General features: G+C 30.5%; 2 protein-coding genes across 2 annotated transcripts in view; one reads left to right on the top strand and one right to left on the bottom strand.

Annotated features, from left to right (window-relative positions):
- The window catches only part of LOC118183801 (uncharacterized), a 141,287-nt gene extending 119,455 nt beyond the window's left edge, over nt 1-21,832 (top strand). The window contains exon 2 of the mRNA XM_035353408.2: nt 21,363-21,832. The gene's annotated coding sequence lies outside the window, so the exon portion shown is untranslated. The remainder of the gene's footprint in view (nt 1-21,362) is intronic.
- The window catches only part of LOC118183804 (deubiquitinating protein VCPIP1-like), a 73,634-nt gene that overhangs the window by 8,354 nt on the left and 39,923 nt on the right, over nt 1-25,357 (bottom strand). Inside the window, exons 7-11 of the mRNA XM_085816085.1 lie at nt 23,119-23,256; nt 10,614-10,753; nt 9,375-9,544; nt 9,199-9,288; nt 7,145-7,370 (exon numbers count right to left, since the gene is read on the bottom strand). Coding sequence (XP_085672211.1) covers nt 7,145-7,370; nt 9,199-9,288; nt 9,375-9,544; nt 10,614-10,753; nt 23,119-23,256 — 764 coding nt within the window. The remainder of the gene's footprint in view (nt 1-7,144; nt 7,371-9,198; nt 9,289-9,374; nt 9,545-10,613; nt 10,754-23,118; nt 23,257-25,357) is intronic.

The raw sequence follows: 25,357 nt of genomic DNA, 5'->3' as shown, positions 1-25,357 counted from the left end.
GGTCCTTGATAATCTAAAATGTGTGTGCGTGGGGGAGGGCATTCTTGGTATCATAGCATGAACCATGGTTTTTTTACGTATCATCTAAAGCATAAAATATGACTTCAAAAATGCAACATACTTTCTCATTTGAGTCGTACTGTTTCATTTTTAAATTTTTTTTATTTTTCAGCTGTTATATCTCCTTGTAATATTATACTAGTTCGGTTACAGCATGATACGATTTATGCATGCAGTGTTATATTTGCCAATTTTTTTTATAAAATAATAATATTGAATTTAAATCAAGTTCAAAAGCTTTTCATCCATATTTTACATAAGTATGTTCAGCTGGGTTGCACCATCAAAGTGCATAAAAACATAAATTTTATTTTTAAAATTTTAAATTTCTACTGAAATTTTAAAAGTTTTTGTCTCCAGACTTACATAACCATATTCAAGCACCCATCTCTACAGATGCCCGTCAAAAGTAAGCTAAATTAATTTTAAAAACAAAAATTCACAATTGGCAGCTACCTGGATAAAAATGTCTTAGAGGGTGGTACCGGTATAAAATATATACTCTCTCTCAAAATTTATGATTTCGCTTTAGATTTTTTTAAGTCTAAATTTTGTGTCCTTAGGGTCTATTATAGTTCATGCAAAATTTTACCACAATTTAAATTATTTTATATACCGCTCCTCAAAGGGTTAAAGGCTGATAGCAAAGATGAATTGGAATTAGGGTCGTTAATTAGAACAGAAAGATTTTTTTGAATGCGAAATGGCTCTTGAAAATGTAATTCACCAACGGAAGATGTTTTTTGACTAATTTTGGCTCCAGAAAAATTGAAAATGTGATTTTCGGACTGAACTTCTGTGTTTCTTTTTTTTTAACATAACATATGCCTCATGCTCCTTAACGTGAAATTCTATATTTAATATTATTTTATTTTTTAAATATATATGTAAAGTTTAATAGTATGTAAAGTTTACTTCCCAGCTGTAGACACAATACCAATGGTTGCATTTAAATATCAAAGGACCTTAAGCAACTTGCTCACTAACCACCATGAAATGGATGAAACAGCAGAATGACATTGTAAGACACCAGTTTACAGCATTTATGTAGATTCTCATCACCAGCACATAATTACTGGCAACCTGAATATCATACAAAACCATCAACTAAAAACACTAATGAGTTATGGTACAAAATTTAGACCAGTCAGAAACATAACTAAAAATTACTGTTACAAGACTTTCGAAAACAACATCAACAAATTTATAGTTAAAGCAAGCTATCAACTGAATTTACCTATAGATACTTTTTTTTAAAATGGAAAGATAAAATTCTTCAACGCATATCCACCAAAATCAGTCACCTCAAGTTTAAAAGTACTTTGAATTTGTCGTAACTTGCATCAGATATTAAAAAATTAAAACAACTCTTTTACTATTACAAAAATAGATAAACAACTAATAACTTTAGCATTATGTGAAAACAATTCTACGCACAAATTATTCATAAAGAGCTTCTCAACGCAACTACTTATCAATTAGCCAACCTTATAGAAACATCTATAATAAAGAGAATTGAAACTTTTCATAAAAAACTCAATATTACTTTAAATACAAACTACAACAGATTTACTAACCTTTATGCAATTCCCGAATTCCATAAAACACCATTAAAATTCAGATTTATAGCTAATGGAACTAATAATTACAAGAAAAATGTAGACTATTATTTTTCAATTCAACTTAAAAAAATCTGTAAATTTATTTTAAACGATTGTAACACTAATCATAACTATTGTTGGATTATCCATAACACTCCTGTCATTAATGCCATTCAAACAATTAACATCCAAAACATTAACTGCTATGACTTTGAAAACTTATATACCTCACTTCCTCTAGAAGAAATCTATACTAGCCTACTAGATCTGTCTAAACTCTTCCCTGATATGCTCACAATTATGACTCTTAACAAATGGAAAACCTACCTAAAACGCACACTTTTTCATAACTACATCAAATTTCAAAATCAACTTTTTAAACAAGACAGAGGTCTGCCAATGAGCTTATATATTCAACCACCTCGATCTGTAATATCTTTTTATTTATCAAAGAATTTAACTTCCAAAAAAATCTACAACCACAAGAGTTAAATTACTACAAGCACACTTACAGATATATTGATGACCTTATTACAATTAATAATTTTAGTGAAATTGAACACTCCGAGATTTATCCAAATTGTCTTACACTTAATAAAACTAATAATTCACAAAATAGCATAGATCACAAATAGCTATCTAGATCTCAATTTCAATACTAACAAATTAATAAATTGGAATTCCAACATATCCAAAAAGTAATTAACAATACAATAATAAATAAAATAAAACGAATTAAAAATATCTGCACAGATACAATAGATCTACAATGTGAAATTTTGCTCCTTATTAAAATTCTCAAAAATAATCTAATACCCATTCAATTTATTAACCATTGCCTTAAAAGAGCAGGCATTAAATACTCACTAAAGTGAAAACAAAAGAGGCAAAACCACATAATTAAAAAAAAAAATTCTATTACAATTTCAAAATGAAAAGGTGAAATGAAAAACGTAAAGCATTAAAGAGAGAGCTTAAGTAGAAATGAAATTACATAGAAAACAGCCATGAAATGGAAAAAATTCGATTTACTTATTCTGAATGCTACAAGGAATGAAATCTTAAAATTTGATGCTCTGAAGGTTTGCCATAAAACATTGTAAAAAAAGGTTACCAAAGCGAAAACATACATGTTAAGCAAACAGCAGCTCAAGCTATAAATTGAAGTGTTCTTCCTTGTGAGCGGGTGCATTCTTCTAAGTCGGAAGAAAGGGCGAGAAAAAACTAAGAAATTAATCCTCTGTATCAGTTGGACAGAGTCTAAAAAGGCGACTTGTAGAGAAAGAAATTCAAAATGGCTAGTTCAAACTTATAATTTTGGCCAGAAAGTAATGAAAAAGGAAATGATACAATTGTTAGAATAGCCGTAATTCTTCATGTTTCTTCAGCTGCAAAAATGTCTGTTGAAAATTAAAATGGCTCCTTGATTAAGAAAGGATAGATAGCCAGTAAATTACTGTAAAATTAATTGATACAAATTAATTTACTGAAAGAACTGTAGTATACATATCTACATGAATACTCTTGTGTTAGTCATCCATCATTTACCTCCTAAAAAGGTTTAAGTAAATGATATCATATCACTTTTACAAGTAATTCAAAGATTAAGGTATATACCAGCTTTTTTTAGGGTTGTGTGATGACCTGTCTTGGAATTTGATTTTCTAGTTGAATTTGAATTAAGTACTGAATCTCTTCTTCGAGGAATTTTCTAATATTACTAATTTTTTTTTTATTCTGCATAAATGTGCATTTATTGTGTTAATTAAAACTGTTTTACAAATGTTAGAGGTCCAATAAGTAAGCTTAAGAGAGTGAAATTTGAATTCTCTTCTTTTATCGTAAATTTTAATTTTAGTGTAATTTAAGATATTCAAGTCTATGTAAACTATGTCATTTTGTTGGGAGTAGTCTTGTTGAACTTTAGGCAGGAAGGATAGGTCTTGGCTGGTTCGATTTTATCAAAGTTATTAAATGTAATAATGTCTATATACCTGTCTATATACACATTTGTAAAAAATTTTTTCTGTTGATTATTCAATAAAATCTGAAAGTTGTACTCTTGCGTGAAAAGGAAAAGATTTCACATAGCAGTTGAGAAGCCTGTGCTCATCGGCAATCCTTTAACCTGCTTGAAGTATTTATTATTAAAATTGATATAATTATTAATGATTGTAACTTGTAGGAAATGTTTCCATTTTTCTCTGGAGATGTTTAAAACCTGCGGAAAGAGATCTGGGAGGGTTAGTAGGCTATTGTAAATTTCTTTGAGAGGCAGAGATGTGTGGTGTATTTAATTATGGCAAAGCACACTAGGGCTATCTGCCTAAGGGGAGGGATGCCTTCATGGAGGACTTTCTAAGGGAAACTGGCTCGTATACACGTTACACATGGGGAAAACCACGAAAACACCCATGCAGCCAGCCCATTCGCGGGATTAGAACCTCTGACCGAACTAGCAGTGTTCAGAGACTTTACCGCTTGGCCGCTGGTGGGCTGAGAGGCAGAGAGGTGTATAAATTTTCAAAATCATACATAATGATATGTTCTATTTTGAGTCTGAAGTGTATCTAATATCTTCTTATCATTATAAATAATCCAATTAAAGTTGTGTTCTTCAAATTCAAAGTTATGTAGAATTTCAAGAACTTGTTTGAGTATTTTGGCAAAGACAAAATCTATTTCTTTTAAATAGTTTCTGGTACTATTTGCGATGAAACAGAATTTAATTGGTTTTTTGTGAAATTTGGGGAGAGTGTACAGGTTAGCAAACCTGTTAGGACGTATTTTAAGTTTTTTATGCAGTGCTCTGAATCTTTTTAGAACATCATTATTACTGATGTTTAAGAGCTGGTAGGTGTTGGCGTTATGGAGCTCATTATTAATTAGACTCTAGTAAAATTTTTACAAATGATACTAAAGTTATTACTTGCTTTCTCAATTTTTGTGACGATAAATTTATCTTTCAACTGCTGAATTTGATCAAAGAGTTTGTGTTTGACATGCACCTGTATAAAAGAAGGTCTTTCGTAAATTCTTCTTTTAAATTCTTGAACTATTGCATTTTTCCATCCTAGGAAGGTGGAAGGGAGCGACTGGTTCGCTAACTTGTTAAAACTATGAATGTATTTAGAGCCTTAATAAACTGTTGTATACTGGAAGTCTTGCTCAGATGGAAAGTTGGCTGAAATTTACTACCATATTTCAAAATCTCCTGTAATTCTGTATCTTGTACAATTTCAAGATCTCCAATAATTATATAATGGTGAAAGGGTTATATGATGGTTAAGCTCTCTTTCTAAGGAATTACCTTTTTCGTTTCACTTTTTCATTTTGAAATTGTAAAAGAAATTTTTTCCAGGTCGACTTCTCTTTTATCTGAAGCCACTTCTACTCTTATTACAGGTAGTAATTCAAATTGTTCTTTTTATTAGCATTCCCTTACATAAACTCGGACTATTTTATTTACATTTTTCTTTATTGTTTTTCAACACAGTTTTTCGATACACTCCTTTTTTAAGTTGTTTTACAGGACCGTCTCTTTAAATTCTTTAACAGAGACTAAGTTGAATTTTTCTGTTTTTGTTTTTTGCATTGTAAAAAATTTCTATTTACATGTAATATGTAACAGTTGTGTATGTAATATGTAACAGTTTTTATGTGTGTCACTGTATGCACATTAAATATTTATTTTTTTGTGTAAGAAAGCTAAGACAAATAGGGAAAAAGAGACAATTTAATGAGATTTATTTTTCTTCTAATTATTTGACAAATATATTAAATTTGCATTTACAAGTCTCATTACATTTCGGAAGGAAATTTGTCTTGGCCCTTTAATTGACCAAGTATGGAACTTCAAAGCATTTTCTCTTGACAAGTTCTATTACGAAGCTCCAGACAGGGGAGATTAAAACATTTTTTGCATATTTTTTTTACACCATTACTTCCCTTGTTTACTTTCTTGTTCCATAGTTGTTTTAGCATTTTAGTTTTTATTTCTTCTTTCACATCAGTGTCCCTTTTTACTTCCTTGTACGAAGTAAAAAGGAAGTATTGTAATTGCGAAAAGTTTCAGGCAGCATATTTCAACGAAAATATCCATTTTGACCGCTATCGATAGCAATTTAACGATGTTTTTTCGTGATATCTGTACGTAAGGACAGAATAAAATACTCTTTTCCTTCAAAAAAGTTATAAAACTGCTTTAAAATTAATTCTGAAGAAATTTTTCGTCGCGTCTGTACGAATGTACGTACATACGTATCTCGCATAACTCAAAAACGAGTAGCCTCAGAACGTTGAAATTTTGTATATGGGACTGCTATAACATGTAGATGTGCACCTCGTATTTTGATTGCAATCGGCCACATCAAATGTATATAAATATATTTATATATATATCCACTCTGTTACCCAGCTCAGTGATCTCAGTTTCTTTACTCTTATATCTTTGTAAATTGTACATTTTTTGCTTTAAAAATGATTGTATTATATTGTTTTTATCTTCCAGTTAAGGTTTTTATGCCTTTAGTAAATCTGTATGCAATATTTTTAGAATTATCAACAATTTTAAAAATGTCTAAGTGCCGCTATGCCTTTTTTTATGCCGGCCATTGATGTTTACATTTGAAACAGGAGACTAATTAATTGAATGAGAAATACTCAATCGTCTGTGAAAAACTGTTTCTTTTTTGTTTTGTTTGCTTAATTTCTTTTACACATCATTCTAGCTTTATTATAGTATTTGAATAGAACATGTGGCAACGATTAGATAATTCTATTCTTTAAATGATGTAAATTTTGTGCATTATGAGTTATAATATGAACGAAATATATAAGTTAAATGTTATATAATTATTGGATTATATAACAGTTAACTTAATTTCTGTTATATAATTATTATACAAGTTAACTGTTATATAATTATTAATACTGTTAAGTGAATCTAGTGCCAGAGTGTCGCTATGGTAAACAAATACTAGAGTGAATTTTAAAGAATGCATTTATTCTATTGTGGTTTATGCGCTGTCGGCGAAGTAGATTTAATTCAATCCAATAAGTTTAAACGAAATGCAAGAAAAAATGTGAATAATTTAATATTCCGTACAAGGAAGTCATGTGGTGTACACATCAGGTTTTCTTCTTACGTTTTTGCTTTTATGTAGTTCATATATTAGTTTATTTGCTAAAATTCGGGTCTGATTACCGATAGTTAGCTTTTTTAATGTTTATAAACTCTTAAACCAAAATTCTAGCAGTTATATTGGTTATTAATGTATCGTTATTTCACATCTTAAAATGGCTCTTCTTGTATTTGCATTAACCTGTGATCTTGAAATTTTAGATTTTGAAATTTTAGAAAACAAATGCAATGCCAAAATTTCATTACGTTAATTTTTTCTTTGCGTTCCATGTGTATATATATATATAGATACACATACACATATATATATCAACCTTCTACATATAAAATTAATACTTACTACTTGATAATGACTTTGTAGCTTCATTACTCTTAATTTTTTCAACTATTAATCTATCACCATGTTTAAGAGGTAGCATTTGATTTGTATCACAGGAGGCTTGAAGATCTTTTGGTGGAAAGCCCCATTTTATTCGCTGACTTGCTACAGGAATATGAAACTCTTTCATGATCCATTCTTGAAGTTCATGATAAGATATACCCTTCTCACTTAGTGTGAGATTTGCCTAAAATGTAACAAAAATGTTTATCACTAAAGAACAAAATAAAGCCAGTTAATCAATAAATCACTTACGTGACTACTGCTAATATTTTAAAGACTAATGACATCATACTACCTACTTTCCCAATTTCTAAAATTGTTTAAAAAACTACATGGTTTAAAACATTTATTTTCAAAGGGAAAGAAATGAAATATATGCAAATTGCTGTTTATTCAATTTTATTGTGTACATGATATGAAAGAGGCCAAAATGAAAGTAAATAAATCAGAAATCACAAAAATAATGCTCTTGGAAAGGGGTGGGGGAAAAACAAAAAAAGGGAAAAATACAATAAAAGAAATGAATTCAAGGTTAGTAGCTTCAAAATGCATCAAAAAGAACCGTACTTAGCTTTATAAATGTGTTGTTTTTACCATAAAAAAATATCAAGTCAGAATATTATTCTTAATCTTGTTGTGAAAAAGAATGTTCTTAATAGACTTGAAAACTTTTTTTTTAATTACATATCACACACCTACTGCATAACTGTTGCATCTTTCCATTAAAATTGCAGCTTAATATCCAACAAAAAATATATTTAAATTACCTTCAAGAATGAAAAAGAAATGATCATGCACATACAGATGAAATGCATTGTAATCAAAAGTATCCAGACACCTTAACACGTAGGTTTACCTGCAAATACGTTAAGTAAACATGGTGCAAGTCTCCCTTTTTCTGCGATAATGACCTATTATGAAGGCTTTTCCCTTATTTTTGGAATGCTGCAGCCAGAAATGAATGCCATTCTTGCAAACGAGGGTCTATCATCAGAGATTCATGATTAGTTTAGTCATCAATGAAGTACAGTATGGCTTGCCACACAGATGTAATGGCAATTCCCCTTATGGGTGTTCAGTAGCATTAAAGTCAAGGCTCTGAGTAGATCCACCTCATTTTCTAACAATTATGTCAGCAAACAACATACATATAATATATGGAGTACAGTTGAGTAAAATCCTCATAAATTGGAATGGACCTTATTTAATTGTTGCAATATTTATGGGGCAGAGCAAAATTATCCAAAATACTGAGAACAGGACTCTACATTCAAAGCTTTCTTCATATGCACCATGAAGCTGAATTTGAACCAAAAGAAACCATCCCAGATTACTATGCTTCTACAACCAAATTTTATTTTAGACAAATCACCTGGTATTTTTTCACACTTAGGCAGACTCATCAGATTACCAATTATTGTAGCAAAGTACATCATTCCACAGCACATATCACCACTGCCCAAAGATTTACTGCCATTGAGTTTTATACTATACTAAGCAATACCTGTTATTGGTCATATTAATGCTCATTTTATGTGGTGGTTCATACATGAAACACAAAAATTCAGAGCAACAAATAAAATGTCATTGTTCCAGTTTACATCTAGAAGCATCTTGGAATTTGGCAAATACGTTTTCTCCTATTCAGTACCTATTTCATTAGAGCCATAGTCAACCAAGTTGTGCTTGCATCACCATAGTTTTCTTACTTCACAACAATAATTTTTGAAATAAAATGGAAAACATGTAAAATTATTTTACTAATGGACTTTCCATTGAATGTAATACCCAATCACTTTATATCACATTTGAAATCGGTTTCCTTTCCTTTTTCACTTTCGCAGTGCCTAGATACCTTCATTCACACGAAATTAAACAAAATCATTATGAAATAAAAGAAAAAAAAAATAATCTTCAAGTCTCATAATGAAACTCATAAATTTCAATCCAAAATGAATTCAGATTAAAATGACAAACATAAGTAATAATAACAAAAACAGTAATAATAATACTTGTTTCCCATCTGATGACACAACTTTAACATACTGTGGCTGACAAGCTACTGAACTGGATTCTACTGCATTCAAAGAAGTAGACACCTCCTGAAATTTTAAACAAAATTTATTATTTAAATTAAGATGAAGAAATCAAATAAATATTTATATTTAAAACATAACCTATGTCATACAATTCTGGGATATTTTGTCTTCTCCTCTTTCACGACATGGCTTTCGTCTTCCTTCTTTACAGCCACAGAACAGGCCAATACAGTAGCATTTTTATGATCTAAAGGTTTACTTAACTGTTTCAGAATTTGTTCCTTTACAGCAGCTAACAGTTCAGAGCAATATTCTTGACCTTCATAGAAAAGAAATCAAATTCTGTATTACAATTTTATTAAAGTAAAATGTTTGTGTTATATTATTAAAATAATTTATACCTGTTAAAACACAATATAAATAACAGAATTCTTTTTTGTCATTTTTACATAATTACAAAAAAAGTTATACAAAACAATCTGAAAATTTTAAAGCATTTTTGATTATTACATTTTTTAATAAGCATAACGAAACCCAAAACATCATCAAATATTGTTATTGTTGGCTCCATGACAAAATTATAAAACTGTTCTTTTTTTACACCTGAAAGAAGACATACTGTTTTCTCTTATTACATAAAATTAAAACTGGAAGAACAAAAAGTGTCTAGAAGCAGCACTGTGCTAAATTCAAGAGCTTTGTTTTATCTTCTATGCACCCTCATACAAAGTGAATTCTCAGAGTGTTACAATTTTCCGTAAAGTCTTTAGTTCTTCTTTCAAATTTAATTAGTCTAATTATTCGTTGACAAATTGAGGGATTCATAAGAAATGTGCTACTACTACACAGGACAAAATAGTTTATTTATCTTACACACACATTAACCACATCATCACAGAGAGTCGACAGGATCATTAAAACCTACGTCTCTAATGGATTTCGAGTAAAAGTATCACTGCAAGTTCCCAAAAGTTTATCATCCCAAATGTGTTGATTTTGTGTGCAGTTACTATCAGTGACTGACTGTCTGCTTCATTACAGTGTCTATGTAATCAAAATTCTTGCACTTCATTGTATACTTATAATTTACATTTTTACCCCCATCAATATTTCTATGTCCCCAGTGTTCCTACATCATTTCCTCTAAATTTGTTTTCATTATACAGTGTTTGAAGTGAGGGATTTGAAAGTCTACTGCCAAATGATTCCAATTAAGTTAATAATTTTGTTTCATATTTTATATTTTACATAAAAAAAGTACCAAAGACATTCAACACTTCTTTCTACCAAAATATTTTGCTAGCATAATGACACGAAAGACAAAAAAATTTAATATACAATAACCCATTTATATTGAAGTAGTATTATATAATAAAGAAACAGATCACCTGGAAAATGTTTTCGTATGAAATTGGTTGCTAACCGTGATATACAATCAAGTAATCCTTGACCCGATATACCTTGAAATTCTCTCCATGAGATAGCATCTTGAACAGAAACGTCATTCCACTGCACTTTTATATTTATCCTGAAATTATATTAGTCATTTAATTCTTGAAACATCATAACACATTCTGTAAAAGCATAACATGCTGGATATTCAATATTAAAAAGTTTAATGTTCAATAGTTTCTTGAAATTTAAAGTATAAATAAGATTGCTACGCAGGCAATGGCTGTTTTTAACCAACATCACTTGAAGGGGGGGGGGAAATAGCAGCACAAAATACACACTCATTCTTTAAGTTACATTCATAATTCTTACTGTAAAACTATTTTGTGAAAAACAGCAGTTAACCATTTCTCAATCATCAATTTATCTTTCCTCATCAATCTTTATTATGTATTTAACTATATGATTACTAAATACTCACTTTTTTAACCCTCCGTGTATGGCTCCTACGATTTCCACGGGATACAAGATCCGTCTCTTAATATGGGTCATGTGAAAATAGCGTGCGCAAGTATGTTTTTTAAAATTAAGAAAAAACTATTAAAATTTCTGCATTATACTAATTTTTTTTATAAAGATGTGAATAGTAATATATGAAGATAGAGAATAGACTCAGAATATGTCCAAATTGCACCATACGCGGAGGGTTAAAACCTACAGTTTTTGACTTTTTGATTAATTTTATAAGTTGAAACTTTTAAGTTCATACATACATAGCAGAAAATGGAAAAATTTAATTTTATATTTAATACATTTTTGTACTAAAGTTTCTATAAAGAAACTGTAAAGACAATAAACTTCTCATAGTTTTTAAAATAACTATGAGACAATAAACTTCTTATAGTTTTTAGTTTACTTCACTAAGCGTCCTTTTTTCCCCCCCTCACAAATCATAACTGCGAAGGACTTGATTATAAAGGAGCATGTAAACTGATAAAAAATTTAGGGGGGGACTGAAATATCTGGGTGATGTAGTTATTATATTATTATATATAACTACATTGTTACATTAAAGCTAATATCTTTTGGAAATGAATCTATTTTTTTAATGTAAAAATCATGAGGCTGTCGTAGAAGCTTACTACAGAAATATTATGTAATGATAAAAAATATTTGCCATTTGAGGCATGTCAAAATGAATACTTGCCCAGCAGGCTTCTTAAACTGCTTCTGCATGTGGTCACTAACATATTTTTCAAGAATTACTGTACAAATGTAAATGACTCATTGTCCAAATAAGGTAGAAAGAAAAGAAAAATTCAAACTTTTAATGATGAAAAAAGATTAATTTAAATCTTGTTTTGAGAAACTTCATTTTTATACATTGCATAAAAATTTAATTGCAATAGTATAAAATACCGATTCCTGTTACAGCACAAAACTTTATTGAAAATTTGTTATTTATTGTTAATTTATATGAAAAATCTAGAATTTGAATGTAATAAAAGTAAGCATATTTTGATAATGTTACTAAACAATTTGGTAAAATGACAGCAGAGGAAAATTTATTTAAAAAATTGTGAATTTCATTATGGGAGGAGCAAGGAATGGAGTGCTAATGCAAGAAACGTATGCTATCCTATCATGTCATAGCACTTTTTCCTTATTTAATTAGGCATACACTCTGGTAATGAGGATTAGAAATCTCAGCTAACATCTTTTATATATATATATATATATATATATAATAGCACATATGAATTTACCCTGCTGAAATTTAAAAGCTTCTAACTTTCTTAAAAAATATTTCCATACGTCCTTCTTGTATGTCTGTTATGTTGTCAAATGACTTGAATAATATTAGTATGGGGGCAGATTCTAACTTTTCATTATTGTTACTTATTTTAAGTCAGCCATCAAAGCATTATTTTAATTGCAAACATATGACAGCACAAAAATTTTGGGTATTTCTTCTCTGCCTGAAATCTTTCTCTCAATAAGCAACCTAGACCAAAATTTTCTCTTGGTGAACTTCCATACTAGATAACTTCTGCAACAGTATCAAAAATGTAAATGTTCTTGAAAAGGGCACAATTAGAATGAATACTTGCCCAGCAGTAAACTGTGGCCATAAATGTCAACTGATATTCAATCCGGCTCGACTGCCAATTTTCCTAGTCATCACGGATTCAACATTTTAGCATTCTACACTATCAGAATTTCTCCTCCTCATATGAATCTATATTCTGTGCATTCTAAATGTATTTTTCGACATATGCCTGTGCCATCAATGTTTCTACGTTTCCACATCTCATTATCCTTACATCAGTTCTTTTAAATTTGTTATTACATATATATATATATACATATATATGCATCATTAGAGAAAACCATCTTGTTAGTAAAGCTTTAACCCCTTAACTGCCACGTGCGTATACATACGCCTTGCTCAGCCGATGCATTAACTGCCCTGGGCATATATATACGCCCTTCCAAACTACTATCATTTGCTTTGCGCTGCTACCCGTGAAATTAATCGCAAAGCTTTGGAATGCAACACCACGATGACCTTCACAAAGTACGCGAAGGAGGATACTATTTCAGAGAAGTGTGGGGAGAAATTGGAGACGTATAAAGACGTAAAATTTCTTTAAATTTTAAATGAAAATATTTTTTCCTGCAAGTAAATTAATTAATGGATTAGTTATTTTGAGGGGGAAAAAACTATGAAAATCTGTGCTTAAATTATTGCAAAAATTTAAAGAAGAAACGTTTTGTCAAAGAACGTTTCTTCTTAACACATGTTCCTTAATTTCCTATACACATCGTGGAAAGGGAAATTCTGGCCGCCAGGTTTCGTCATCAAATCCCTTGGTGAATTTACCCCCCCCCCCCCCGCTTTCTAGCGGTGTAATAGCATTACGTCTGTGGAACCTTTCCTTCTTTACATAGATCTTCTTTGGTTAGAATAACATCCATATATTCTATTTTAACCTCTATGTACGGATTTGGCGACATTATGATGAGCAGTAATTGGGTTATTTTGGTGTTGGAGACAATTTTCAAAATTGTGCCAAGGCCTTACCATATACTACGATTTTACCGCAAAATCTTTTAAACCTTTTTTTCATCTTTTTAATAAATGCCTCATTTGTCATTTTACAGTAAAATAAAAAAATAGTCATCAGTGGTTTAGGCTAACCATTTAATATAATTACATTTACTAAAATACTGTTGATTATTTTAATTCAATTTTTAAGTAATTATCTTTATTTTTGTGTTATTTGTATCATTTAATGATGCTTCTTCCCTCTAAATTTATTTATTATTTGTAAATATATAACTTTCAAATTTTAGGAAATTTTCTCTGGCATAATCCAGAAATTAATTCTAGCAGTATGGTGACATAACATCACGAAATGTAATGCACATATTTTTTGCTTATGTATGCTGCTAAATAAATATCAAACACCTGAATTTATTTTAAAATATCATTAAATAGATTTCTTTCGTTTAGCTGCAAAATGTCTGGAAAAGAAAAGACATTTTTTAATCCAGATTCTAATCACAATTTTCAGTGGAGAAAACAACTCCTATTATAGTTATAATAGTAAAGCATTAATATATATATATAACAGGGTTGCCACTTAAAGAGGAGAATGAAATTCTCTGACTTTTCCAGGTTTTCCAGGTGTGTTTTGAGAAAATTCCAGTCTATCTGCATAGCGCGTGTTGGCTGCGCTGAGAAGTAAATTAATTATGGTACCATTCGAAAACACAAAAATTTGCCAAATGCATATGACTTATTATATATATAATCCTGAAAGCATTACTATTATAGCTATAATAGGAGTTGTTTTCTCCATTGAAGACTGAGATTAGAATCTGCCCAATCTGGATTAAAAAATGAGTTTTATTGCAGACATTTTACAGCTAAACAAAAGAAAGAAATCTATTTTATGATATTTAAAAAAAAAAAAAAAAAAAAAACAGGTATTTTATATTTATTTAGCAGCATACATAAACAAAAATATGCTAGATCTTCTAGATTTAGTTTCAGAATTATGCCAAAGAAATTTGCCAGAAACTTGAAAGTATGTAACTAATAATAAATAAATTTGGAGGAAAGAAGAACATTAAATGATATAAAAACATTAAAATGAAGTTAATTTCTGAAAAACTGAATTACAATAATCAATGCTATTTTGGCGAATCTTAAACGTTAGCCTAGATGACTGATTACTATTTTTTTATTTTACTGCAAAATGAAAAATAAGGAATTTATTAAAATTAAAAAAAAAAAAAAAAAAAAAAAGTTTAAAAGATTTTGCGGTACAATCCTAGTCTTCGCTACAGCCTTTGAACAGTTTCGAAAACTGCCGCCAACACCAAAATGACCAGTTTACTACCTAACACCTTCTTAAACAGAGACTAAGAGACAGGAAGAGGTAACTGTTATAACTGCTCATTATAATGTCTCCAAATCCCATGTGTACTGTACATGGAGATTAGAATAAAAAAAATATGTATTGTTAAGATAAAAAAACTTCTCTGCAACAGGAATGGCTTCGTCCCAACGTAGAGGGAAAATACCTGCGTACGTGCGAAATATCTGTCGCCGAAGCTCGCGAAGTTCGAAGGTCAAGTTTATCAAGAGTACATAAAACGAATATCGTTTTAAATTTCCTTAAACTTTAAAGGAAAAGAAAATATTTTTTGTGTGAGTAAATCAATTAATAGATTTGCTATTTTGAGCAAAAAAATACGAAAATCCGAGTATAAATTATCGCGATAGTCAAAGAACGTTTCTTCTTAACACATGCTCCACAATTTCCTGTACACATTGCGGAGGGGGAAATTCTCACAGTCAGGTTCCATCACCAAATTCTTTGGCGAGTTTTTCCCTCCGCTTTCTAGCAGCACTTTAGCAAACTGATTTACATTACGTCTATGGAACCTTTCTTTCTTTACATAGACATTTTTACATTAGAACAGAATACATGGGGGCTATTCTAGCCTCCATGGATTATTAGGATTAAACCGATTTTGTTGTATATGAGAATGGGAAGGTTTTTTTCTTTAGTTCAACATAACCTGCACGTGCGAGTCTTAGGATTCTCGAGGTTACTGGAAACCAAACTTGCCAGAAACTTGCTTTGCCTTTCTAAAAGACAGTCCGATTGGAGCTGCGAAAATTGGTTCTATGCCAGCTGCTCACATGACGCTCATCCGATACATAATTCGCTAATAAAGTGATCGCTTCCAACATTGGCACAAAACTCGATTTTTGGGGGATCGACGTACGACACTCCGACTTTTCCAGATTTTGACTAAAATATTTAAATTCTCTGACTTCATTGGTCAATTTTCGAATTCCCTGACTTTTTCCGGTTTTCCAGGTAGCGTGGCATATCATACGTAACTGGCAAATTTTTGTGTTTCAAGTAACACCATAATTAATTTACCTCTTACCACAGCCCACAGCCAATGTGCATTATGAGGATAGACTGTAATTTTCTTAAAACACACCTGGAAAATCATGGAATTTCATTCTCCTGTTTAAGTGGCAACCCTGTATGCAGCTGCAACTAAATGCTGTAAGAACCATTCAATTCGCTTTCGAGAGTTAGTTATTTTCCGCTGCGATGGAGAACGAACCTCTACCCGTAAAGTCTCCCATCTAACTGAAATGAAGTATCTTTGGAGGATTGCTAAGAGAGGAGAGAAAGTGGGGCACAAAAATTTGCTATTGGCAGGCATAACTAGGGGGGGGCAGGGTTTCAGAGTCATAGTTTTAGAGGATTGGTAGAGCCAGAAAGGGGGGAGGAGTTTACTATCTCATGTGATTTACTATTGCTAGGAGTTAAGATTTTAGTTCTAAGATAATAAAATATAAATTAAGTAATAAATTAAATGCGATAATTTAATACATTAAGCCCTTACAGCTGTGAGGCAAAAATAGGAATCAGTTTAGTTTAGAATTATTATCAAGTTTAAAAAAAAAAAAAAAAAAAAAAAAAACTGGTTTAAAGCTCTGAAAAGAGTTCCAGGTCCTCTAGCATTATTAACATCATTATAATCATAATTTAACTATGGTATGCCATCATTCTCCACTTTATTTATATTCTTAAAGAACTTTTTGACTATTTTAGCCATAAATTTCTTAATTTCCACAACTTTCAGTTCATTATGTATGTCTGTGTTCCTAATGAACCGATTGCTTTTCGTAATCTGCCTTAAGGTTACATTCTGCAAAACTTGTAATTTTTTCATGTGTATTGTGCTGGCAAAGCCGCATACAAGATATGCATAGGTAATAACAGAACACAACATCACTTTATAGAGGAGTAACTTGTTATCTAATGATAAAACTGAGTTTGGAAAGATTAAGGGGGCGAGTTTATGTTTAACAGCTCAGAACTGATTAATTACTTGTGTAGTTTGGGCCTCCATGTTAAATTCCTATCCATTGTAACACCTAGGTATTTCACTTGCTTAGCCCACAGGATAACAGTATTGTACATGTTAATACTCTGCTCAATTCTCCGTTTTTTCATGAATAACACTGCTACAGACTCGTCGACACTGGTCTGGATCTTCCATTTTTGAAGCCAGGCTTTAAGTGCATGTATGTGTATCAGTAGTGCTTGGGTGACGTGGTTTAGAGATGCATTTTTTACAAGGATCACCATATCATCTGCGTACATGGCTAGAGTAGTGTAAGGAGTATGTAGAATGCCATTAGCATATAATAAAAAGTATACTGGTTCTACCAAAAGACCCTTGCGGGACCTCGGCATTTATGTTTCTCTGTGTGGAATATGTATTTTTATAGCAAATGACAAAGTGCCTCTTATAAAGATTTAGTAATGTTTCCGGGTCAGAAATGTTGTTTATGAAAAACTGAGTAGTGTAGTTATCAGCTAGTGGCTCAGCTTTCTCTTTCAGTGTAAGTGATCCTATTGGGGCCATTAAGGGGTTAGAATATTAGTGTAGCATCTTTTATATAGTCAAAAGTCGTTAATCCGGACTCGTCGGGACTTTGGCGATTCCAGATTATCGATTATATCAGTTTAAATCTGGTATATTTATAGATCATCAGTTTAAATCTGGTAAGATGGTATGCAGAAATTATAAAATTAAAAACATGAAACCGTAATTTATGAAATAAAGAACAATTATGATCTAACGAGTATCAAAATTTACAAAAAAAAAAAGGCTTAATATTTATTTGTTTATTTTACTTTCTACGCTATCAGAAGTGAATTATTATGACGAGGAATTTGATTTAAATCATATCAAAGACTGCAAAAAATAATAAGCCAGATCCAATTCGAAGATCAAGGAACAACGCAATCTGCAACATTAACTGAATTAGATAATTTTAGCTTTACCGTCTGTTATACATTAAACGTGCATGCGTAAACGTATTTTGGGCACGCACATACACATATTCCCAGCCGTAAAAATCTTACGCGCATGCGCAGAAAGTTTGTAGCTTTGAGGTCCGGATTATAGATCATTCTGGATTATGGGTGTCCGAATTAACGACTTTTGACTGTATTTGGAAGCTGCTTTCCAGATTGAATTATCCTCATTTGAAAGATTTTCCAAACATCTAAACCACTCCTGTTGTGAATGTAAGTTAGTGTAATGCCTGACTTTTTGGTGTAAGTCATTCATGATTCTTTTATCCAATGGGCAGCGAGTTGTTAAGGGTCACTGCCTAGACAACACATTTCATTGCAAAATAAGGACTAGCAATACTTAAGGAACTCTAATAACTGAAGAGTTACAAGAAGCAGAAAACTGCTGGATAAGATCCAAGCAAATCTCTAAAAGCTTTCTGATTGGAAAATTTCCTCTTTGTACGATTATTTCCTATACATTGATGAAAAGATGTGATTGAGAGGAAGACTGCAATTCCCTGACTTCTCACTAGATTATAAACATTCAGTTGTCCTCCCCAAAAATTCCAGACTAACAATGCTGATTGTAAGCAGATAACATGAGAAGACAGTGCATGGAGGAACTGCTGCAACTTTAGCCAAAGTTAGATCTTAGTTTTGGTTTCCCAAGGGATGCCAGTTACTCAAAAAGGATGTTAATTTGCTCAATTTTACAAAAATATTTAGCCAAGCCAGCAGACTATATAATATCACCCTTACCTAAAGACAGAATCCAAGAATCACCTCATCTGCAATTTGTAGACTTGATTTTGCTAAACAAGTCTATGTAAAGAACTCTAAAGATACTCAAAAATCCTAAATTGTTTTATTTGCCTGTGTAATAACCTGAGCTACACACTTTGAATTTGAGTAAAATATGTCAACAGAGTCCTTTTTACTTGCATTTAATATATATATTTAGCAGAGTATGAAACTGCATCTACTCTGATAATGCCAAAACTTAAAAGAACACAGAAAGAGGCTGAGAATTTTCCAGAATTTTAGATGACAAATTCAAGAATTCTATTGCCAAAGAAAGAACCCAGTGAAATTTTATAATCGAGCAAATCAAAGTCTGTATTAAACCAACATAGCAGAAAATATCTCAATTTTGCTTTCAAGTTTTTAATTTCATGAAGTGATTATCCAAATAAGGTTCTTCTTTGTACAGCAAGCTTGAAAAATGAGGAAAGCTATTTGTTCATCTCTTGGCAAATTCTAAATCATAAACATTACTAAAACCCATAAACATTATTGAATAATAAGTAAATAAATATGATTAGATGAAGAACACGAGTGCATCAGGAAAGAAGCTAATCTAAACTAGTGATGCCTGGCAGAAAAGAGTACCAAATGGCTTTGACGAAAAGAACCGCGAAATTTTCGATAAATAGAAAGTGAATCATGCAAATGAAGATAATATATCTGAAGTCTTCATAATGATGAAAATACAGGAGTCATCAATAAAGTAAGAATATGATTTTAAATCTGGAAAATATTGCCACCAAATATTAATAAACTGATTGTTGAAAATGAAAAAAATTCAATTGATTATTTAATAAGAATTCTCGACTTGGACCAGTTACAAGACTTAATGGAACTTTGTAACTGAAAAAGAAATTATATCTCTCAATAAAATTTGAGAAAATATTAATGCACAAAATGAAATTAAACACCTTAAAAATTAAATATAACAAAACTGAGGTTAGCAATCAGCTTTTTACCCCTGTAAGTTTTGGTTTCATTAAGATCATAAATGCTCATTATTTCACAATCAACCTCCATATTCTTAATTTTATAAATTCTGCATGTCATCTTACTAGATTAAAATTGATGATCTAAAATTCAGAAATTTTCAAACACAGAATTGTGAAGTTCTGATGATTCTGGATCTTTGCACAGTATTAATTTTCTCATTTCCTGTCTGCCTATAATGTTATATTAGCTCATAATGTTTAACAAACCAAAGTTTATTAACCTTAGATTAAGATTGTACAAAATGAAAAGCAAAATGATTAAATTTATAAAGACAACTAAATTCTATTGGTGTTTTGTTGCATATGAAATGGGCAGAAAATTAAACATAAATAATCTGTTCATGAAAACCCATTCTATGAGTCTATTCAATGGGATTCGAACCTGAATCAAACTACCAGTATCTAGTGACTTTACCATTAAGCCATTTGAGGGCTTTACCATGTAAAGTAAGTGTATAGCTTAACAGCATTATTAATAATACACTGATCTTATGTATTTACTATTTTATGAGAAAAACATTTTTTGAAGCATTCTGCGAGCAAATGGTGTGATACATTGAAAATAAGACAAAGTATCAAAAATTAATTCAAAAAGATTACATTTAATGTACCAGAAAAAGTTTCAGCAATAAGAATTGGGTTTGACAAGCAATTATAATGAGCACGAGAGCTATTGGCTTCAGGAAAGGAATATCTTCCAGGAAGACTTTTAAGGAAAAATAGCGTATACTCAGATTACACATGCAGAAAACCCATTCTATTATGAGTCTATTCAATGGGATTCAAACCTGAATCAAACTATCTGTATCTAGTGACTTTATCATTAAGCCATTTGAGGGCTTTACCATGTAAAGTAAGTGTATAGCTTAACAGCATTATTAATAAATACACTGATCTTATGTATTTACTACCTTATGAGAAAAAAAAAAAAAAATTGAAGCATTCTGCGAGCAACTGGTGTGATACATTGAAAATAAGACAAAGTATCAAAAATTAATTGAAAAAGATTACATTTAATGTACCAGAAAAAGTTTCAGCAATGAGAATTTGGTCCAAATTCCACATAATTCAAACAGCTGTAGTAATTAGTAATTTTTCACAATATTTGCATTAATTTCTATGAAATTTAAAATGTAAATCTGGCAAGAAAATGAGGAAGCTGATACATAAACATCCTTTAGAAAAGTTTCAAAAGAAACATATTTTTATTTAAAAAATGCTAGAAAAATTTAAGACAGGTGTGGTTTGGTTGGTTTATTTAATATGGTAAATCACGCTAGGGCTACTTACAAATTAAGAAAGACTGAATATATATCTTAAACATATTTACAAGATTTAACACCAGAAATTTAATATATATCAATTAATGTCAAGAGCATTAAATACTCTGTAGTTGTAGCATAATATTATAAATAAATACAGTAAAAACTAGAAATCCTAAAGAGTAAAAAATGTGTAAAACTTCACATATTTCTAATCGAAATAAAAGATCATACAATAAAATACTGAATCTACTTGTATATTTTCTTTCCTTTTTTAGCACAAGGTTCTGACAATTTTTCAAGTATTCACACAATTTCCAACTTCAAGGCATTCAGAAAGGAAGCTCACCTAAATTCTGGAATGGATTCATCCACATAGTGACTGTTCTCACCTTACTTAATGATTTACTAGTGGAATTTGGGTACATGGGGTTCAGATGATGAAGCTTCAAGAAAATGGAGACATGTAATGTTCTTGATAGTCCTGAAGATCACTGGGAAGTGCAATATCACAGAATGAATGTGACAAATACGATGACATTAGGCAATGACTGCAATGACTTGCAAGTTGTGCAGATTGCACAGATAGTACTTCTAGTAGCATTAAATGATTTGACATCTACGGATTAACAGTGGACAGTAATAATAAAAGACAAAGAGATTCAAGATAGAAGAAATGAAGACATCTTATATAATATGGCTATGTTAATGTATGCATTCTTATTGAAATGCAGGTTTTCTTTTTAAATGAAATAATACTGTGATAGTCACCAGTAACTTATTCATAAATGCTTTTCTTTTATTTTGGCCTTACTTCATCTGTGTCCTTCAGACACAAAACTGTTTGAATAATTTTCTCTTCTCAATTTTTGTATGATAGAATTACTAAAAAAAGCGAGTATGTGTGTGTGTGTGGAGGGGGGGGGGAATACTCTTTTAAACACGGTATAATCCCAAAGTAATTTTTCTAATTTGTGGTGATAGTTTTAAACAGACATGGAAAATAGCTCATCACCTCAAATGAGGCTATTCACAGCCACAATCATATCAAAAGCTTGCTTTGTTTCTTTACTCATGAATACAAATAGGCTGATACCAGCAAAACAAATTGCAAACAAACTTGTTGCATGCACAGGAACAAATAATGAAATTAAATGTGCATTCATTCTAGGCTGCATAAAACAGACCTTAATGCAATAATGCCCATGGTTTATTTTCTTCTTCTCTTAAACACAAAGAGTGCACATTTGAAAAGGTGTACGAAGAATCATAATTAAATTCCATGATCTGCTGTATAATTCTCTTCATGGATGAATCTTGATCATGATAGGCAAATTCCTTAATCGGAAGCTATTAATTGCTCACACAGTGCTTTTGAGATGATACTGAATCACCTGTATACCACATAATTAAATTATTTGGTCATAATTTCTTTGGTCTCTAGTAAACTGCAAAATAACCTGTAGAAAGCCAACTACTTATGCTCTTAAAAAAGTTAGGCAACACTAACAGAAGTATATGAGAAATTAGTCTAGACCCTTCTGGTTTAGTATGAAATAATATTAAAATATGGAATTAAAAAATATTCTCATATAATAAAGGAAGAGATAATGTCTAGTTCTTATTTATTTACAAATTTATCCCTGCAAGATTCCTGAATTTTAATTTGACCTTTCTAAAAATAGTTATATATACCATATTTACTTGCATATTCCCCTGCCCCCCTTTTTAATAATTTTATCACAAGAAAATCCAGAAGGAAAAATTGTGTGAATAATTTAATTTTCAAATCATAATTAACTCTCGCTTACTGAAAATACATTCACTACAGTAGTTATTGAGGTTTTCATCCAGTTCCTTTGCTGCATATTCAATTAATTCATTCCTAATTTCCATACTCTCACATATAAGGAAACTTTTTTAAAAATCATGATTAGATAAAGCCTTTCAAATTTAGCATATGCAAAAGTAGGCAATTAAATGTAATTTTTTTAATTACTCCTAAATTTTTTAGAAATAGGCATATAGACTCACTTGTGGGCTTCCTCTTTTATTGCAGGCTCGGGGTAAGTCAATCCTTTAGGTTGTGTTGGTACAATATTCCCCGATTCAGATTTATCTTCAGCTGTACATATCATGGTACCATCGCTAGTAACTTTTCGCAGCAAACCACTAGCAAGAAGCAAGAAACAAAACTTAATGAAGAAACATTCTCATTTTTTTTTTTTTTTTTTTTTTTTTTTTAATTTCCATGCACAGGAATGAAGAGTATGTAAAATAATATATTTAAGAACATTTTAATTTTGATATAAATCAGAATTACTTTAAAATGCTAAAGACATATCAGAGGAAACTATATAATTAATATTAAGAAACCACAGCTAAAACATGCATGCTGATTAAAAAAATTATATTTAACAATAAGAAATTTTCATTTGTACATGCATATGACCAAAAATAAAAGTTCGTCTTCCCCTGCACTTTTTTAGAAAATTATTTATTGTTATTCCATTTCATTAATGCAGAAAAAATGTAATAATATATATACATGACAGCTATAAAATCAGACCGCAATTTCAGTGAGTGGCTATCGAATATTTGTATTAATTAAATGCATTATTTACTAGAAGGATGGAAAGAAGATCTCTACTTTATTTAAACTGTTGGCAAAGTTAGTAACCATAATTACCAACTGAAATATACCAGAAGATTCTCAAGTGAAAAATTACAATTTTTGATGATATTATTTTCAAAGAACTCCAAAATTATATAAATTTACTTTATCAGACATGATTCAAGTTATTACATTATATAACTATTTATAAGACGATTCTTATGATATTTAAATACGTTTTCTAATTTTTTTTTTTTTTTTTTTTGTCTAATTTCATTATGCAATTTCCTTACACTTTTACACTAAGAAAGTTCTGTGTAAGGAAAAATTTATCAAAGTGATTTGAAATACAAAAGTCAAATTAATAACTAGTGTAAACTGCACAAAAAAAAAAAAAAAAAGGGCGAGCATTCTGCATCTCCCATTCTACTGGGCTGATTGACAAAAATTGCGTTTTTCATATCTCGAAAGCAAGACTTGGGATATATATTAGATTTATATACAGTATTGTTCTAACATATGTATTTTGACACAAAATCCTACTTTTCCTGAAATAACATACCGATTTTTTTCCATATTTCGATTCTACGACTCAAATTATGCCTAGATATTAAGTTTTGTAAAATTTGGTGTGAAACTTGCGGAGAAATTCAAAAATTTATCTTGCCGCAATTTTTTTCAGTTTACACCAAGAATAGTTCACTTGCCGAACTTCTTATTACAAGGCAACCAATTTTCCTTTCGCTTCCATTATGCCAGAGTGGAAAAAAAAAGGCACCTCATTCCTATCTTTTTACATTGTGCACGAGTGGAAAATAATTGTCGCATCGTTCCTACTTTCAAATAATTTTAGCATAGTGTCTAAACCCCATTTGATGTTTTATCGCTTTCAACAAATATGCCAAATTTCAAAACACTGCAGTATATAAATTCATGTATATCTTCGGAAATTTTGAATAAAAAACTTATTTTTTTTTGCAGGTATGCTTAGAAATATGTCTACTTTAAGATGATGGTAAAAATTTATAAAAATTATTTAAAAGTACAAAGTTTAAAAATAAATCAAAAAATGGGTGAATTTTATTTGGAATGAACCTGAATTTCAAAATGTGAAAGGAAGAATCAAAAATGTTTAATAAAAAAATGAGATATTAATAAATATATACCAAACTCAATTAACATTGAGGAGCTAAAATATAGAGAGCAAATTTTTTAAAAACTACTCGTGTGATTTTTACAAAACTTGTTAGTTTGGCATAATTTGAGTCGTAGAATGGAAATATGGAAAAAAAATTGGTGTTATTTCAGAAAAAGTCTGATTTTGTGTCAAAATATCTATATTAGAACAGTGCTATATATAAATCTAATATATATTTTGAGTCGCGCTTTCGAGACATGAAAAACACAAGTTGAATTTCGTTAATCGGCCCAGTAAAATGGGAGATATAGAACTGTCTTTTTTTTTTTTTCTTTGCACAGTGTACATACATGTGTAGATAAATATAGTAATGTACTACATATCATAAGATAAAATGAAATTGAATGCAAATATTAACTGAATAAACATCGCTTAATCTTCACTGAAAAGTCCTATAAATGTCTACAGTAGGTTATGACAATTCAGAACAATTAAAATTTAATTAGAAAAATTATGCTGAA

This window comes from Stegodyphus dumicola, chromosome 4, assembly GCF_044657685.1.
Source record: "Stegodyphus dumicola isolate Sdum_Otavi_A_Nest chromosome 4, ASM4465768v1".
NCBI lineage: Eukaryota > Metazoa > Arthropoda > Arachnida > Araneae > Eresidae > Stegodyphus > Stegodyphus dumicola.
Note: the sequence above shows the minus strand (reverse complement) of the source record. Positions and strands in the feature narration are given on the sequence as shown.